This window comes from Melozone crissalis, unplaced genomic scaffold (genome assembly GCF_028551555.1).
Source record: "Melozone crissalis strain CALT ecotype California unplaced genomic scaffold, PUWL_Pcris_2 ptg000006l_1, whole genome shotgun sequence".
Classification (NCBI taxonomy): Eukaryota; Metazoa; Chordata; class Aves; order Passeriformes; family Passerellidae; genus Melozone; species Melozone crissalis.
In genome coordinates, this window is record NW_026535784.1 from 26,973,309 (window position 1) to 26,993,697 (window position 20,389).

The 20,389-nt window shown below is 44.7% G+C and overlaps 1 protein-coding gene across 1 annotated transcript in view; it reads right to left on the reverse strand.

The window, feature by feature from the left end:
• The window catches only part of STOX2 (storkhead box 2), a 142,674-nt gene extending 125,000 nt beyond the window's left edge, over positions 1-17,674 (reverse strand). The window contains exon 1 of the mRNA XM_054291601.1: positions 17,314-17,674. Within this exon, the coding sequence (XP_054147576.1) occupies positions 17,314-17,674 (361 nt within the window). The remainder of the gene's footprint in view (positions 1-17,313) is intronic.
• Between the last annotated feature and the right edge of the window lie 2,715 nt (positions 17,675-20,389).

Here is a 20,389-nt window from a genome sequence, read left to right on the forward strand (position 1 = left end):
TCAGTTTGTTGGAAAAAAACTCCAAAACATACATTAAGTTCAAACCAAACTGGCAAAACACTGAGTTTCAAAAAAAAAAATCAAAGAGGAAGCTTAAGTTCCTGCCTTTGTTCTATTTATTTCTACTCAATTTATCTTTTTGTTATCAACTTGAATATGTTCTCAAATATTTTCCTATTCTTTAGATAGAAAATGTCCAAGTACTTTGCTGCCTTTGCCTCAGTACCTCAGAAAGAAGACTGAGCAAAAACCTTTAGTCCAGTTCTCTGGTCAGCCAGAAAAAATACTAGAACTCCTGCAATGGAAAAGCTGTGACCTTCAAAGAAAAAAATAAACCTAACCGTAGTTAGAAGGTGATTCACACCCTTGCCTTTAAATATACATAACAACACGTTCTTGACAGGAAAAAAGACATTTTAGTTGCATTTGTTGTGCATCTGCTTTCTCAGCATTGTCCAGTCATCAGCATGAACTCCTAGTCATGAATGCCAGGAGTGTGGGTGCCCAGGCCACCACCACAAACAATAACAGACAACCTGACATCCAACACAAACATGGGATGAGGAAAGAAGTTATTTAAATGAGTGGCAAGTGGACTGAAAGGAGGAAATACAAACTGTATCAACAATAATAATTTTAACACAACATCTATATTTTCCCCTCCTTGTTTACAATGCACAATAATAAATTTTGCAAATTTCTAAAGAAACAGAATGGTGCTTTTACTTTCAAGATGTCAGGAGTTAACAGTGTGTGTGAGATAGCTTGCCCAGACACTGCTAGCTAATCAGAAAGACCAAAAAAAAAAAAAAAAAAAAGGGCCATCTAAGGAAGCCAAAACGCAGACTCCTATCTAATAAAGTCAGGCATGCCCTTACCAATGTATTAGTCAGACAGGCAGCTCTGGATTCTACATTTAGAAATGTAGAAAATCTTGTATATATTTGCCTGGGCTTGCAAATGCCACTATATCACATTTCTAGCAATGCTTTGGGCAGTGTATTTTGTATGAGTTACAACATACAAATGAAAGGTATATAATCTGGCTCAGTTGGCAGCAAACTTTGCTTACACATATAAACTTCTCAGTTGCTTAAACGTAAAACAAGAGTAACTAGGACAGCTGAGCAGAGAACTGCTTGGTTTTATCAATTGTCCCTTCTACAATTCACTGAAAACAGACACTTACAGCACCACAAATAAAGCTACAGTTTGTGCAAAAGAGAATGGACAAGTGAGGAAATGGATATTAAAGAAAGAATCAGACAAAGTGCAAAGTCTTCGTTTAATATATTCTTTTTCTCCTGTGCTCCTCTTAGCTTGAAGCATCTCTACTTCTCATTTCACTGAAAATACCTTCTAACTCCTACTATCAGTAGGAAATTCCCACTGATGGAAGTAAAAGTTGGATCTTTCATGTAAGAAGGGATGGGAAGGTCTGTAATTCCCAAGCCTGCCTCTTCCAGTAACCCCCCACGGTTTAAGCAACAGCTTCTACAAGTACAAGGGTCATCCATCTACTTTGCTTCTTCCTTTAGCAAGGCCCTTTTCAGATCTGCTGTGGTGCAGATGCCCAAATCCACTGACCAGGCACACAGAACACAGCCAGTCTCACCAGGAGCAGATCAATAGATCTGCTATTGTATTAGAAATTGCAGCATTTGAGCCAAAATGCTCACAAACCTTGTATGTTTTCTGTAGGTTTACTGATGTCACCATGCAAAAAATATATCCAGGGTACTTTTCTTTCTTTTTGTTTGCAAAGTCACTTATTCAGACAATGAATTCTGTGCAAGTCGATGAGCCACATTTTCACAGTCCAAAGGGTATCTGTCAGAAACACTAATTAAAGTATGGATGGTCAAGATTTCCTCCTCCCCTCTGTTCTGAGACCAAATTCAAGGTCTGCAGCCTCCATTCAGTGCTTTCTGCCACAGCTGAGGGAAGAATAAAGTAAGGAGATAAGAAGAAATGTTTTCTAAGAGTAGTTTGAGAGTCTAAACTCTGATGAAGAATATGATTTAATGAGCTGATTAAAAAGACTCTGATTGCACAAGGAGCAGGTCAACTGCAGACAGAAAAGTCCCAAAAGAAGTGGGAAAATGAGGTTATGAGAGAAGAAAAAGCACTTAATGATTTGTTTTCCATAACTTCCAGTCACCAAGTCATTACAACTTCTCAGCATGTAAAATTAAAGAAAGGGCAGGATTACTGGACATTCCAAAAGAACTATCAAGATTACCTAAAGCAGCTATTGCTGGGACTATAAAAAAGTTTAAGTCAGGGATTAAGTGGTTCAAAAAAAAAATCTTTCCCAAGACAAGCATGGTAAGAAAAGCTCCTATAAAAAGCTGCTGGCAACTACAGGTCTGTCAATCACCTTAAGGATCTGTCAAAATAGAAATATATCTGAGGCAGGCTGGGGAAGGAGTTACACTTCTTTTTTTTAGACAAACACATTTCAACTAAAGGCAACAGCTGCCTAATCTCATTCAGAACTGTGCATTCAAAAAGGTATTCCATGTGCCTCAAGAAAGCCAGTGTCCAAACAGTGTGGGTGGAAGAGACAGCCAGACAGCACTGGGTGCTCCCGGGTCCCCCATTACGCAGAGCAGCTGGAGGCAGAAAGACCAGGGGAACCTGTTAGGCAGCAGCCAGGGCTCCAAAAGGACCTGTCCACAGCAAAACATGTGGGAATTGGGGAAATCATCCACCAGAGCTGCTGTTAGCTGCTGTTGTCTTCGGCAGGCCATTTCAGGTTAAATGATGGGAGCATTTTACCCCAATGCATGGCTGCAAGCAGGAGGTCAGAGCAGAGACCCACAGAGGTCTCTTCCTACAAAAATTACCTTATGATTCCACACGTATTTTTTGAGGACTATAACGCAGAGAAGATAAGGTAGCAGGTCCACAGTAACTTATCCCAAACTCTCTTTTCCTCTCTCCAGATTTGGTTTTCACCTTTGAGATGGCTCATTGTGGGCTCCCATGTCAGAGCAAAAGCTGTGCTGACCCACACCAGCTCAAATCACTGTGGCAGGGCAGATACATAGGGAAGTTCAGATCCTGCTGAGAATAAGAAGGGCTACAGTACTGCAGTCAAACATCTGGAAATAGACCTGTGCCTTCCTCAATGAAGTGTAAACAGAAAGAAAAAAGGCAAGTTAGGGACAGCACTGGCACAGATCAACTCAAGCACTTCCCACATCTACCTAGTACATCCCTGTGGTTGCTTTCTCAAGCCCACTCTTCCCACACTGTTTGGCATCATGCCCTGCCTTAACCATCTCATGTTTTTAAGGATCAAAAACATGCCCTTTACAAAACACACAGTCTGACTTCAAAGCACAGTATCACCATATCCATTCCAAGAGCCAACTTTTGAAGGCTCAGCCCCAGCTAGCACCAAATGCAGCCCGTGGAATTTCTGGAGCCATCAGGAAAGACGAGATGTCTCCGAAGAAGGTGGATTTTGTAGAAGCAGGTAGAGCAGAGCCAATAGAAGAACGATGATGCTGCAAGCAGTGAGGCAGGTAGGCTGTGAAGGGATAGGCTGTTCAGGGCACTTTATCAGACTGGTGTGATCCTGGCACAAAGCCATTGCTGGAGAAGATGACAAGAGCTTACATGCTGGCATGAGCTTTTAAGCAGAGAGATAGCATTGAGAAAAGGTCAGTCGTGGATAAAGGTAAAGGCCACACTTGCTAAGTTCACAGAAAAAGAAATTCAAAAGGCAGGAAGCAAAAAGCCCTGAGGAATTCACTGCAATAGCTCAGTTTGTAAAGGAGAGTTACCGTATCCCAGCACTGCAGTCTGGATAAGGCCAAGCTGGCTTTAATCTAGGAACTCAAGTCTCTTACTGCAGCAGCTCATCACAGGCTCCCCGAGCAGCAAGGGGAGTTAGACACTGCTGAAAGCCATAATTATTGCTGGAGTTGAAGAATGCAAACCACACCTGAGCTGGCTACTTCAAAACTAACTCAGATACACTTATGTTCAGCTGAAACACAGGCAGGAAAAGTCAAGGAGCCCAAAGCTGAAAGAAACCTTGCAGAAGTCATCTTGCAGAAGCACTGAGACCTGTGGTTTCAGGAAGGGAAAGGAAAGATACCCCACAAGATACCACTTCTCTTTCCACCTCTGCTTTTCCAGGACAGGAGTAGGTCACTTCCACAGATGTACTTCTGAGCACTGCCACAGGGAGAAGAGATCCTACTGACAAAACTTAAAAGGACTGCACTGACAAACATTCTTCAGTAGAAGATGCAGAGATGCCTTGAGGGGCAAATTTCGTATTTTCTTACCACAATTAGGAAAGAACAAGCCTGCAAGAAGCCATATACAGTACTAAACGCTACAGGTAACATCACACATGAATCACTATCTTGCAGTTTATTAAAAGAAACATCATATAAACCATGAGAAGCTCCAGTTCTCTTCTGTGCAATAACCATATTATATGGTATATTGGTCATATATCAAGAGTACAAGACCACAGACTGGGAGAGTATAACAGGTCTCCTCTTACGCCTCTTGACCCATTGGGCCCTGCTCTCATTTTCTTAGTTAACAACCAGAGCACATAAAGCAAGGATAGCCCATTTATGCACTATTACACATTTATGGCTCCAGATTCAAGCCAAACACATATCTACGTATCTGCAATTGCAAACTCACCACAGCTCTACTAAAACCTTCAAGACTTATGTGTGCAACTCATTCATGGAGCAGGCTGAGGACTGCCACACAAAGTAATTACTATTGCCCAAGTGGTGAGAAAACAGGTAAAGCAAATCCAGGCAGGTTTTGAGCAAGAATTCTTTGCCTAGCTGCCTATTTCCAGCTTACCTCTCATTCACTAATAACCTCATATGTGTGTATTACTATATAAGGTTTGCACTGTGAGAGCACCTAAGGGCTTCAGCCCCAGCTCAGCACTGCAGCGCACATCAGTGTGACAGAGCCACCAGGTTCTCTGCCCCAAGACTTGTGCTCTCAAACACAAGGCAAGGACCAGTGCTTGGACCAACCTTTCCAGCCTGCAGTCACCAAATTCCCAGTCATCCCTGCTGCTCCAAAAGTTACCACCACAGGTGTCCTTGCCGAAAAGACAGTGAGGAAAAGGTGCCGAGCTCACAGCAGCTGTCGCAGATGATAAACTGTGAATTATTTGAAGGGAAAGTTTGGTAAGTCTGCAGCATACTGGTAGGGGAGCATAAGCTTCAGCTGTGTAGGTACCCACACATTCAGGTATAAAATGGTGAGGTGGGCAAGGTCAGGAGTTTTCAGCTTGGGGTCTGCAAGTCGCCAAGTGATTTGTACTCTTTTCCAAATGGTCCACAAAAAGATAAAAGTGAAAATCACCACTTACACTTGCGGTATTTTCACTGGAAACTCAGCAATCTGCAAACTAAAGAAAAGTGAAGATATCACACTAGTGGATTGTTACTCACCAGGACAGGAGGCAGAATAAATGACCCAAATGGGTGTGCAAGCTGACAAGAAAAAGTGCTCCCAGCACATAAAGAAAGGAAAAATTGAAATAACACATTCCAGTTGTTAAATATTGTCCTAAGTAGTGGGAAAAGTTCTGCCAAAATTGTTTCCTTTTAACCCCAGTCACTCATCACAAAAATGAACACTGAAGCCTGCACTCTCTTTTCTTCCATCTCACCAGATGATTGGTGTCTAGTGGTTCCCAACAGACAGGATATGTTTTGGCCTTTCTCTCAACGCAAACACTGAGGAGACTGGAAAGACATCACTGGGATTAATTTAAGTAACCACTGAAACCTGAAGCCCAATGATTATCTGAGCAGAAAAATTGAAAAGACTCATGTGCTGGCACATAGATAAATCTGCTTTCCCCTTTAAGAACAAATATGTCATTGAATTAGACTAGTTATTGACAGAGAAAAGCAGAACAATGACAGATGTAGTGATTCTGACACTGGAACATTTTACAGCCATCCTGCACTTGAGAGGCAGCCAAGAAGCAAGTCCCTACAGACCTTCCCACAGCTATTTGGCATCAGCTTCACTGAGGAGCTCTATCTGCACACCTCTAGCAAAGACAAACTAACGATAAAAAAATACCTTGGAAACAAAACCAAAGACCTTGAATTAATAAGAAATCTATAAGCTAAAGGCTACAAGCTGCTGCCATAAATAAAAAATGACAAGATGATAGTCACTAATTCCTACACAAGGAAAGAAATCAGAATGACTGTAGGTCAAGTTGCCTACTTTTTACGACTTTTTATCTAGTGACAGAGTATTAATTAAGACTTCCTCTTCATACTTTTATTGCAGTATTAATTAATACTTCCTCTTCATATTTTCCTGAAGTCACCTACAAAAGCTGGGTAAGCTCTTCTGCTATTTAGTTCTCAGAGTACTGTATACATCGAAATACAAATGCAAGGAATACCAGTTTTGGATTCCCAAGCTGAATTCTCAAAGGGCTCCTGGTTTAGACACACATGACCACTCTGGGATTAACCAGGAAAAGATTCCTCTGGCTAATCTCTAGCAACAGTCAGGTAAATGCAAGAATATATGACATGCCTATATTCAGAAATGGTGACTCCTCTACCAGACTCAGACTTAACTTACTATAAGCACATGTGGGGATCTGTATCTTGTTGAATCAAGACCACTCAAAGTAATGGAAAACCTCTGTTCATACAGCACTTAAAGCACTACATACACCCTCACACACGTCTGTATGAAGCAAGCCCAGCTGAAAACTGCCCTAAGCTTCCAGCAGGGAATACTTAAGCACACAATTTCTTCAAGAAACACTGCAAAGCTTCATGGCCCTATGAGCCCAATGTTCTTCCCTCCCCATGTTGCAGACACATCCCAGTCTCCCAAAAGATGGAGATATCATGTAGCTAGACCCCCTAAGAGAAGGCATCAAGTACAATTAAAGTATCCATTTTTCATAGAACCAGAACAGACCTGACACCTATCTACCTTGCTTCCCTACCACAGTATGTCCAAGATTATCTCATTTCACTAAAAGGCTGGCTGGCTTCCCTTCTCTTTTGGTCTCCCATTCTTTCCAGACATTCATTTTCATAAAGGAGGATTCCCTACAAGGCTGACATCTGGTCTGAAGATAACTGTTTGAAAAATAAACTTTCTTCTAGAACATCTAAGATTGCAGAGCTTTGGAGTTATTTTTCTTCACCCTGTTTTCATCCACTGTTTAGCCCTTGTGACTTTTTCTCTCTGCAGCTTCTCACAAAACTATAATTTTTCCCTCAAGCTGCCTAGGATTTTTCAATCAGTAACACCAATAAGATGTTTCTTTTTATCCAATAGGATAATTATGATAAACTAGCAATGGCAGTGAAGTTTAGTGTCCTCAAAGCTTTTTCCCTCCCCACTTCAGGGAGAGTGGGTGAATGTGCTCCTTTAAATTCTTTTTCTCTAGGACTAAACCAGGGAGAAAATGCCTTCTCCCTTTTATTTCTTTTCAATAACCCCTTCTGCTAATAATGTCTGGTATGTTGGATACTGTATCTGCTTTCAAATAGATCTTAAAATCCTGGTTTTCAACTGGTTAAACCACCTTGTGAACATGTGACTAACTAGGACATCCCTGTAGCCCAGGTGAGTTGCTGACTTCCCAAAGCTAGAGCAGGGCCATCCAGGTGATACCAGGTATCTGTAAATATTTGCTAAGGTTCATCCAGCTGTCCACAACTTTCTCCTCCTTCGAGCCATACAAACACTGAGTAAGGGGCAGTCCACCAGGACCTCCTTCCCGGTGCTGTGAATATTCCACCCTCTGCTTTGAGCTCACAAGATTGCCCACATCAGCCTGGGCCACCCCACTGGACAGGGACTGCTTGCAAAGCCTTACCAGGAGTAGCAGGCACACCAAGTGGATGGAGATCTTCACATGGGTGCTGACCTACTCCTGATTTCACCAGCCAGAGCATCTCAACAGCACTCTCAGATTTAGCAATGTGTACATGTTGCCCCGAGCAGAGACTGTGGAGACAAAGGAGGCCCTTCAGGGAAACCCAAAGAAAACACTCGGCTTTCTCTTAATGCCAGGTATTGTTATTTCATCTGTCAGTGAAAAGGGAACTTGTTTGGGCACAGCCCAAACAGCCATAGCCCATTTAGCCCTGCAATATGCACAAGCAGGAGAGCAAACATTTAATACCAGTCTGCCAGACTGGGAGTCAAGGGCATGGTCCACTTCTACACATGCTGAAGAATGGATGGAAGGACTACTGGCACCCAAAAACCACAATATGAACCCTTTGAGTAAAACTCCCCTGAAAGAAAAGCAATTAAAAAAACAGAAACAAAAAAAACCAACCTCCCAAAAAACCCAACTCCCACCCCCAACACTGCAAAAAAAACCCCACCAAATATACAGAACTTCGCTGCAGCATCACATGGACCTTACAGGACTTCAGTTACTCCTTTAGGACTCAAACACAAGAAATTAATTGGCAATGATGAACCTTATTTACGTCAAGTTGATCTCTTTGTAAAGGGACATAAATAATAAACTGTATGCCCTGCTACTGGCACAGTAGCAGGACTCTGTAACCTCATGTACCCAAGGATACTGTTAACACAAGGTAAGTACACATGATATATTTATTAGGCCATTAAGCCTTTTTCCCAGTGACCTGGAGAAAGGCTGCTGCATCCAGAAATGTATTTCTTCCATATTCTTTGCATATAGAAATATATCCATGGATATTATGATCTTGATTATATTTCAATGATAATCTGAAAAAGTTAATATTAATTTTTCTTCTTTAGCTAAAAGTTTTACTATACTTGTGATAGGGCTTTTTAAAGAACAAAACAAAAAAAATCCATTTTTAAAAAAGAAATACTCATTTTATAGCCCCTCAATAATACCTAAGACTCTCCTGCCAAATCTCAAATACACTGGCAGCACCCAGCTTGTGGTGCTAATGCTAATAATACATTGCAAGTTTTACAGCTCCAGTGAAAACACAGTCCTTGCAGTTTCACTCCTTCCCAGGAGCCTCTGAACACCCAGTGAGAGAAGACATTGCAGCACGTGCAACTGCAGGGCAGCTGATAAGCTGGAGTTATGGAGCTGCAGTTACTGATGAGGATGGACACAGCAATGCAACTGCCCTGCTACCAGTGCAGGGGAGCAGAGACACTTGCCCAGCCCCAGCACACACCTTTATTCCCCTTCTGCTGGCACCAGAAGGAGCAATCAGCCTGTCTCATGGCCAGCCCAGTCTGGAGCCACTGTGGTTTAGGCCACGTAACTGTGAAAGCCATTGGGTCACCATCCAAGAGCCCATTCTGCTCTCTCTGTGGGATCCCCCACACTGGGGCCAGCAATGGGTCCTTCAGCATTCTCATCCTCCTCTAAAGACACACATGAGCCAGAATATGCACCCTCTGAAGCACTAACAGTTACCAAAAATTGCTTTAAAGCTTCTGGAATATACCCAAACCAAGCTCTTTGGGTAGAGGCATTTTACACAGTCACAGTACATTATAAAGAACCAAATTTGGAATTATTTCCCAGAGCTTAGGTGAATTGGTTTGCACTTCTACAAGAGCAATCTTTGATACACCTGCACATCTCTTTATCAATTATCTGATGGTGGAATTCAAGGTTAAGCTAAAAAGCTGCTCTGTTTTACTCCAACTCCTGCTATTTTGGTACCCCATCCCGACCACACGTGCAAGAACAACAACCAAGTCTCATATTGCTGGATTAGAATTCTGTCCAGAAAATACCTTACAGAAGTAATTACTCTGTGCATTAATTTAGTGCACAGAATTCTAACTTGCTTTCATAAGGAAACCAAATATAGCTTAATAAGTGTTGATAGTAATATTGCACCATTGCTTTTCTGTTACAGGGGAAAAAAAAATGCAACTAGAAGAAGCCCTATTCAGATTCAGGGTAGTTGTTGACTTTTGAATGCATGCTCAAACGCTACTGTGGCTTAGAACAGGACCCCAATTTAAAAAGGAGGCGTGAAGACCTGCTCAAATATCAACATGAAAACACTTTGTTTCATCAAAATATGTGTGTTTGTACATTCTTTACATTCAGATACTTCTCATCCCAGGTCTCAGGTGAAATCCCAAGTCATAAATAGAGGGATCAAGTACAGCAGACAGAAGAAAGCATGTTTACGTATTAGGTGAAGGGATTTTATTCTAAGAATGTAATAGCCTTAAAAATCTTTCCAGATCTGGCCCATCCAAGGAGCAGTTTCAATATCGGAAACCAGAGACTGCAATAACATTCCCAGCAGTCAACATCGTTAGAAAATAATCAAAATATTTATGTTTTTGTATTTAAAACAAAGAAGAAAAAGTTTGAAGACAGCTTGAATTTTCAGAACCCTGTTAAATTTCTGTTAATGCAGAAAACTATTAAGTTTTCCTTCCATCCTCACATTTCACAGCCTCAGTTTCTGCAGAGGAAACCACCATCTGGTTGCAATTTTCATTTTCTCTGAACACTTTAGGCTTTCCTTGACTACTAAAAGGAAAGAGAAGTCTGCCTATCATGTTTGCCATAGCCAAAGGAAGGAGTGATGTTGCTTGGGAGGCAGCTTTTGATGCCAGGAGCTTTGGAGGACACCCAGTCCACCTGGGTTGCACCTTTTCTGCCACACTCTCCAAAAGAGTGTCTAAAATGCAGACAAAAATTTGGCAATGCTTTGGCATATCCTGTCAGGGGACAAGCTGTGATTCTCCTGGCCTGCAGAAAGGAGGAGAGATTTATCATCCAAACTCATGGCCTGAGGAAACAGCACCAGAATTGCTGGGAGAGAGCACCAACTTTGCTATCACTGCCTTTACAAAAGAGCTGAAACAAAAAGCTGCCAGCCGAGCCCAGGGACAGCAGAGTTTTCAGACACAGATGACCCTTCCTAGCACCTTTCTCTGTGCACTTAATGCACATTTCTCCAGGCTCAGGGGCTGGAGCACCTCTCTCATGGAGACACACTGAGAAGACTCTGGGGAGGCCTTCTAGTGCCTTTCAGTACCTAAAGGAGGCCTGCAAGAGAGCTGGAGAAGAATTTTCACAAGGGCATGTGGGGATGGGACAAGGGAAATGCCTTAAACTGAAAGAGAGAAGGTTTAGCAGAGATACTGGCACAAAATTCTTTACTGTGAGGGTGGTGAGCTGCTGCAACAGGTTGTCAAAAGCAGCTGTGGGTGCCCCATCCCTGGAAGCACTTAAAGCCAGGCTGGATGGAGCTCTGAGCAACCTGGTCTGCTGGAAGCTTCCCTGGCCACGGCACAGGGGTTGGAATGAGATTATTGTGAAGGTCCCTTCCAACTCAAGCCATTCTATGAATCAAAACTCATTTAAAGCAAAATTTTAAACTGTGGCAACACGCATAGACAGTCTGCATCAACTAAAATCATTACAGTTTGATAAGTAAGGTATTTAACAACATGACTCTTGTTAGCAAATTACAAAGATGGACAAAAGGGGAAACACAACTGAATTTTCATGCCACAAAACAATAACAATGAGTGGGCAGGATGGAGGTGCTTGTGACTAGCAGCTCCATGGTTATCCATTGCATGGCCCCTGGACACCTCATTCACCTCAGTCTTCTTAAATCCAAAAATGACTGTGTAAAAAAGAAGAGTGGGACAGATGGAAAGGTGATTTAGTGACTGGTCTGGTGGCACATGATGCTGGCAGCCAAGGAGCCCACTTAAGTGCTGGGAATAACACCTGACGAGGGCTTCCTTCAGTGCACAACCACTGTGCTGCTCCCTGGCAAAGACAAGGGCCCTTTGAGGAAGGGAATGAGGAGCATTTAATTAAAGACCAGACCCTCACACACAAACAAAGAGATGGAGAGAGTGAGAGATCTCTTGTTTTGTCAAAGCCCCACGGCCAAGGGCTGCTCCTGGCCACCGCAGCTCCCTTACACATTGCTTTTCACACAGAGCATGCACTTCACTTGCAGGGCTGGGTGACTTATCTGCCACAGGAAAAGATGCTTTGCTGCACAATGGTGCTCTTTGTGGGGAGGAAGGAGGTGGGGAGACAGTACTAGCTGGCTATTAACCTTATAAATCCTTCCCTTGAGTTGCACAATGAATACCACAGATCTGTGTATTTGACTTTGCTTGTTCAAGAGAAGCTGCTTTGAGTGAAAAAATGAAATTAAATAGGCCATATCTTTCCTTCCCTTGTGTTTTTTACTTTCACAATACATTTTTGATGACTAGCATTAGCCTCACAGGCCATCCACAGTTTTCTTTAAAGAGCAGAAAGCAATTCTGACTCTAAGACTTCTTTCCCACAACACAAGCACAAACCACATACTGAGAAATCAGGCACTTTATATGCAGTCCATACTCATTTAGCTCTTGTGTCTGTCTCCCCAGTCTCTGAAAGCTGCTTTTACAGATTACATTAAAGGCCCAACCCAACACTTGTGAGCAGTGAAGTTCTTTACTCAGAGTTGGGAGTAAATTCATAAGCACTTCAGCCTGGCCACAAGCTTAAGTTTACCCTTTATTTTCAGGCTGCAACAACCACCTCACAGATATAAAAAGTGCTTAGTGAATCTCTAACTGGCTCTAGGTTAGAGTGGAAGAGAAGGAGAAAAAAAAATTGTAGTGTAAATCCACTGAATTTCCCATGATAGGAATACAATTCCATGTCAGGCACACAAAAGGTATAGTTGAGTGTGTGGTAAAGTCACTGGAGGTTTTATTACTATGAAACCTAATGCTCCCTCACTGAAAAGACATTTTCATTATATGAAGGAGATAATTGGGAGAAAAAAATTCATGATTTATAAATGCCTACAGATGAATAACATTTAATGTCCAACAGTCTATGCTTCACCATGATCATCCACTAATGACTGCAAAACTTATTGTGAAAATTACCAAACCTAAACTGGTGGGGTGTTAATTTAATTTTTTGGTGGTATGAGAGGATATGGCAGGGAGAGAAAAGAAAAGGAGCACTTAGCTCCAACTCCCAGCGTGGCAAAAAAAGTTTCCCCCCTACGCCTGGCCAAGCAGGAACAATGCACAACAGCCCGGCCCTGCCGACTTTGCTGAATTATAACTCCTGCTAGTTAGTTTAATTATTGCACATACATTTCTTAAAAACTCCATCTGAACATCAGCTTCTAATTGGAGAAATTGCTCTGGGCATGGCCAAAGGGTTGTTATACAGTTTGGTCAGTTCTTTTCAAGCAATCTTTACAGAAGGGCATGGCCCTTCTGCGAAGCGTATGAAAACCTCTCAAAGATGCCCATTGTCCGTGACACAGAAATCAAGAGAGAGAGATACAGAAGGAAGTCTCATCTGGGAATACAAAAGGAGATGAAGACATGAAAATGAGGTGGAACATCCTGCCACACTGACAGTACCTAGAACAGAAGAGCTGAAAAGTTAAAAAAAAAAAAAAAAACCACCAGCTCTCAGGATGACAAATATTTGTAAGTGCAAATAGAAGGTGTGTCAAAAAAAAGAAATCTTATTAAAATACTAACGCTCATTAAAGACTTAAGTTGCAAAGTCTTGCAAAGTTACAAGAGAGCTCCCGAAGACAATTAATTTCATCACTAGACCTATAGATTTGCATAAAGCTTCCTTGACCCCCTAAATCAACATATTGAGCAAGTGCTGGTTTGGGGATTCTGTTTATTCAAAGGCTACTTATGTTTCCCAAAGTTTCCCATCTGCCAACTTAAAAACCTCGATACACCCAACAATTTCCTAATATCCGAATAACTTTGATCACTGCAAAACTGGTAACTGAGCAGGCTTTTATGGTGCAACCATTTAGTTCAAGAAAACTGCCAGAGGAGTAAGTTTAAAAGTCACACATGAATCACTTCATCCGCCATACCCTCCAGCCCTAAGATGTCAGTGCAACAAGCAAATTTCTCATGTGCTTCATATTCCTCCTGTATTTAATTCTCCGGTCTAATTTTATAATTCAAATCTCCAGAGACTGGAATCTCATGTGGATTTTAATCCATTCACTTTGTGGCTCAGGTACACCTGCACTGAGCACAATAGGACTGCCCAGTCCCTGCTAACTACATGCGTACTTTCATGAACTTTTCATTATCAAGTCAGGATTACTTAAAGTGGGGAAGACTATTCAGCAGTGAGTCTCTCCTGGTTTACATTTTACAATTCCAGCAGCAGAAAACATGATATGCACACTAGAGATTTAGCATTCCCTCTTCCTCACCAGCTGTATTTTCCTCCAGTTATTATTTCCACAGCTACCACAACCCACCAGAGCCAAGGCACTTGACCACAATGTAAAAGAAACACCAGCAACATCAGCAGAGGCTTGAAAGCCAGGCTGCAGTTGTGATTTCTGGGTCATGTTAGCACTTAATATAGGGGAAGTGTTGTCCAAGGCTCTCTACTACCCATGCATGGAGGTTGTGCATCTGAGGAGACCTTTCTGTCCCTTGTGCCATGCTAGACAGCAGCAGGAGGTTGGGATGCTGTCCCCACACCCACCCTGGGGCAGGCAGCTGCTCATCCAGCTACTCCATCCCAGCTGGACTCCAGGGGCAGGTGAGGCAGAAATTGCCCCCACCTGACTGCAAAGAGACAGCCAGCTGAGAAATGAGACAAGAACCAACCCAACAACTCATCACAGCATTGTCCAGGTATTTCAGTGGCCCTGGGGTGCAGAGAAAGGCCCTCTGGTCAGTTCCCCCCATGCACCCCCCTACTGCCCAGGCATGGCAGACCCTATTCCTCCCACAGTGTGGGGACTACCAGCTGGACCCAGAGCAAGAGAAAACAACAATGTCACCTTCATCAAAAACACTATGCCACTTTTCCCCCTTGACCCTACCAGTTATTTATTAACAGGAGTAAAATATTACTATTCTGCAACTCCCAGCAGGCAGGTTTTCCTATCAGCCTAAGATACCAACCTTAAAAGCTGAAAATCTTTGGAACTTTTCCTTTCTGTCTATGTGTTGTTTGCTGCTTTAATGAAACAAAGTAGATAATAAACTGTGAGAGAGTTCTTCAATAAGTCACAGCCACTTACACATTAGCTACCTAATTATGCTGAAAATACTATTACATGCATTTAAGCAGATGCTCATGCCTACAGGCCAAGCCCATTATTTTGACAATTCTTTAACTTTACAGTAAGTGCAAGTTGAATCTACTTAGATACAAGACCTGAGTTATCAGTCTGGGAGTGGGAAAAAAAAGATGGAAAAAAAATAAAGTCAATCAGTTCCTTCCATCATATTTAGCACAGCTAAGGCACTACACAACAGGCAAGACTCCAACAGGTCCCTGCTCTTCTTTCATAGCCTTAAATCAAATGCTGAGAGGCATTTGCTATTTTTAAAGCCAAATGAAAAATTCTGGCTCCAGTCTTTTGTAAATTTGCAGCAAAGATAACCCCCAAAGGAATGCATATTATTTGCACACCAGTGAGCTTACTTATTAACGTGAACTTCTAGCAAAAGTTTTGTTTCCATATTTTAAGATAGGCCACAAAGACCTGTTTACATTCCTGGGTGGCTTTAGTAAAGTCAAGGTCAGAAAGCACCTTTCCACAGCCCTCCTGCGCAGCAGGCTGAGGAATGGCACCCAATGAGCAAGGTCCAGGAACACCCCAGAAATCAAACACTGACCCTGATACTCCATCAGGTGACAGGGCCAGTTCAAAAGCTCTGCATCCTCCATCCAGCTGCAGCCAAAAAGCCCACATGAGCGAGGCTGAGCAGCTAGCACTAACCACTGCCCAGCTCCTTCCCTTCTCCAGGTAGTGGTGGGCCACACAAAACTTTCCTATCACCAGAACAGGATTAACCACCTGCTCTGCAACACTGTCTTGTCATCTGAGGTTCAAAGGAAAATTTGCTGTTATAAGAAAAAAAGGTCCATCAGCTGATTTTTAACAGGGAAACTTGTCTTGACCTTCCCTCTCAGCCCAGAAAAAAATGGTAATATTCAAGTAAGTCTGATAGGCAAATAGTGAGTGACAGACAAGTGTCTGACAACTCCGCAAGAGACAAGACTGCTAATAACTAGAAATTATGTGAGTCAGCATTGCTTGTTCAAAAGGACAAAGGCAGCTAAAAACATACAAAAGCCAGATTAAAAACAGGAAACTGGGAAACCTCGAATATCTATGTTCCATTCTTTTCAGGAACCTTACTCAGCTATTTTTTTAAAAGAGAAATGCATGGAAGCATCCTGATTTAAGGGTCTGAAACTCCCAGCACAGAGAGAGCATCTCTAGTTCTGTTCATGGCACAAGTTGCACAGGACACAGATGGTATAAATTGTACACAAGGAAAAGACAGTTTGCCTCACCATCACTGCAGCAGACATGGCCAGTAAGTAAGACAGCAATAAACCAAATTCTCATCATTTTCCTTCTCTCTACAAGAGAAGCTGCATGTTTCAAGCTGTGATGAATGTTGAGTTGCCTTAAATCTTAAGAAAAACTTCTGCTCTGCTGTTCTTCACTATTCTTCAGTATACCCACCAAATAGTCACAGCTTTATATCTTAGGGTTTGGGGGTGGCGGTGGAGGAGTTGGGTTGTTTTCTTGGCCGTGTGTGTTGGGTTTTTTTAATGTCAAAATAAGTGCTGAAACATTTTTGCTCTCCATGCTAGGATTTTTTGGTTTCCCAGAGAAAACTCAGGATGAGGTGCGCTTTGTCCTAGGCCACTGCTCATTACTGCTCACACTGTAACTTGAGATTTCAACCCATCACGGCATAACAGCCTTGTCGTTTATAACCCCAAAAGCCACCTGCTTGCACCGCAAAAAACCACGTTACTCATCTCCTACTACTACTCCTCGCTGGGAAAGACACCTTCACAGCAACGCTGGGATAGAAGTTTGATACAGCACGTAGAGCCGAACATAAAGTAAAATATTGTTTCAGCACACCTGGAAATACTAAACAAAACTTTTAACTCCCGAGCCAAGCAGTCCCGGGAGCACGCTGCGGGCGGAGCCGGCCCGTAGGAGGCCAGCGGGCATCTCACCCTGCAGGGGTATATTCCAACCCTTCCAGTTTACGCTTTTACCCTCGCCCGCCGAGGGGAACGGGGGAACGCGCCGCTCCTACGGACCGTACAGCCGCGGCGGGAGAGCCCCGCTCAGCCGCATCCCGCAATGCCGCCGCTCCCACCCCGGCTCACCCCGTCCGCGCACAGCCACTTTAGGGGCTAAACCAGGGCTCCCCTTGCCTCCCCCGCTCCCTGACCCCGCCGGGCCCCCGCGGAGGGTGTCCCGGGGCAGCTCGGGGGCCCGGCCCGGAGGCACCTACCCAGGCACTTGATGTGGAAGCCGCTGGGGGGCTTGAGGGAGCGGCGCGCCCAGCCCTGCCGCAGCACCTCCAGGTGCTCCTCCTTGCCCTGCACCAGCAGCACCTGCTCGTCGATCCAGCCCAGGAAGAAGGTCTCGGCCACCGCCGCCGTGGCCCGCCGGTCCCAGAAGTGCTGCATGTTCTCCCGCTTGAAGTCCGCGAAGATCTCGTAGCCGATGCGGTGGCGGCCCAGCTCCGCCGCCGGCCCCGCACCGGCACCGGCGGCACCGTCGCCCCCCGGCCGCCCCCCGGCCGCGGCGTCCAGGACGATGGCCAGGGAGTGCGGGGCGATCTGCAGGCACTTCTCCACCCTGCGCGGCATGGCCGCTCACCGCCCGCCGCCGGGCACGGGCACGGACATAGCTCCCCACGGCCCGCTCCTCCCGCGGCCGGCTGTCCGCGCTCCGCGCCGCTCCGCCCCCGCCCGGCCCGGCCCGCTCCGCCCCCGGCACACCCCCGGCGCGGTCCGGTGCCGCGGGCGAGGCGGGGACGGCATTCCGCCGCTCTCGGTCCCGGGAAGTCCGCGCGCCCTGCAACCCAGCGCTCCCCGCCTGGCGCTTCCCTGTCCCAGCACGGTCACTGTCCCGGCCGGTAGTTTAGGCTTCTCGGCACCATCCCCTCTCCCCACCTTCGGGAGACCCTCACCCTTCCCTTCCACGACTGAAGCATTCCCCAGCCACAGCCAGGTTTCCCAGCAAGGCTTATAATACCTTATGGTTTTGTTTCTTCCCCCTGGCTGCGCATCTGTAAGTAACATACACAGTGAGCAGCACTGACCCTGCCATGTCCAAACGCCTCTCTCTTCACTCAGTGTAGTCCTGAGTCACTTTGTGTCTCAGTGGTACTGAAATATGAAGTGTAAGATTCATTCCTTGCTTCTGTAGCTTTTTCCCAGAAATTTAATATTTTGCATCCTCTGTGTTCTGCATCACCAGCTGCCCGTGAGGCTCAAGGGAGAGCTCAGCAAAGCTGAACAAGGTGCAAGCAGAACTGGAGGGGTCCTTGCTGGCAGTGCAAGGCTGGCAGCTGGGTTGTGCATCAAGGTGGTAGGTGGCTGCTGAGCTGCAGGTGCCAGCAGCAAGGTGCTGGTCATGCTTGTGAGAGGGCAGATTTAGGAATTTCACTCCTATCTTCTATAGGAACCCTCTAACCCACAGCAAAACTGAGTCTCAGTTCTGAAAAGACTCTTGAGTTCCTGAATGGTCTGTAGCTGCTGGACTCCGTGGTGGTGTGTGAGCTGTGAGTGGCCTCAACAGCAGCTCTCACCTTGCCCCAGGGAGCAGGGCACCGTGGCACTTGGGACATGGGCAGTGAAGCATGAGAAAGCTCCAGAAAGACAAATGACACAAAGAAGAAATCTAGTGTAGAGAAGCAGGGACAAGAATGCAGGCAGAAGAGAGGTGAGTGAGAGGAGAGAGCAGGCAGCAGCCACTCTGCCAGGCAGCAGTATGAGAGCTGCTACAGTCACAACACTCTATGCTGTGCACAAACAAAAATGTTTTACTTGTTGCTTCTGAGTTCACACCCATCAACATCCCTTGACATGTTTGGCCCCCTTAAACTATCACCCATTTGGTTGCAATCTCATTCAAATCCTCTGCCATTTGCCAGCTGGCTTCATCCAATTCCTTCTCAGGGTTTCATTCAGTGCTGTCACTGTATTGTGGAAGGTCAAATTTACCAGTATCCCAAAGAGATTTACAAGGAAATAAATTGTATGAAACCCACGTTTCATACAGAAATCAGAGGTTAAATAAATTATGCAGAAACATTGGGAGTAGTTTTGAGCCAGGAGCAGAGAGTATTAATACTCCGTTTGCAAGTCTCTATCTCTATCCCTTCCCAAGTATCCAGCACAACAAGATCTCAAGAGGCCCATCACCACAGCCAGGAATAGTTTTAATGTTGCTGCTGTCAGTATTTCAAAGGAGGTCTTTTATTAAGCTTTGCAAGAGGACCCCCCTGGCACCCTCGTTGTCCTCCAAAATGCTTCCCAAAGTTCGACTGAACCACTGTTCAACTGGTTGTCTGTTGAAAGACCTAGTCTTGGTGTGTTGAAACTACTGTCATGAGCTTGTCATATTTGTGTTATTCTTACCCTGTGCCTTCCTCCTCTGTATTATATCAGCCTTTTATCTCGCCCATCATACTTGCATTTCAGTTCTCTGGGCAGGGTTCACCTTTGTGTAGCTTTTTTGTGGAGCGCATCACATTGACATCTCAACTGCAGAGCAGAGTCACCAGGTAACTTCAGGGCTTGGATGAGTTTTCATTTTTATTCCTACCTGCAGAACAAAGGAGGCAGATTAAGCCCTTTCACTGTTTTTAGGCTTTTGCACCAGTTACATCCTGAATGCCTAGATGTGGAGCCCCACACTTTGCCTACAGCCCCCAAATCCCAAGTGCTAGCCAAATCTGTGATCCCTCAGCTGCCTCTGACATAAACACATGCTCAGCGTGGCCTGCCCGTCAGCCTTTGGCCATGGCATCAGTGTAGCTCTCTCCATTAGCTGAGCTCCTTTTCCCTTCAATACTCACTTCTGAAGCAATTGGTGTGGTGAAACGTGCCACACAGTCATGTCCCTCCTGCTTGCACTAGTGTTTGTGGGTGTCACCTCTTACCTCCTGTAGAGGCTGTCCCCAGCCTGCTAGGCCTCTCCCACCCCGCTTTCAACACCTTTTCCTTCACGCCACTCCAGGCTGGAGTGCTCACAGACTGGACCTCTCTCCCTCCCACCCTTCCTCTCCTTTTCAGCATGCTGCCCCTCTCTGCTGCTTGCCCACCTGTAGTGTCACACACAAGTGTGATGATAAGGCAATGAAAGAGGGCGTGCAATAATTTGTCCAACACTTGTCAGATGAAGCTGTGGCATAACTCAAAATACACAGTGTGCTAGGTGTTAGGTGCTGTCCCCACAGAAGCCAGTGCCAGGACTGCTTAAGCAAGTTCTTGAGGGCCTGGTTAAGAAATGCCCAGGGCTAGGGGATAGGCTGTGGACAACAAATATGTCACTGAGTAAACAGTTCATCATTCATT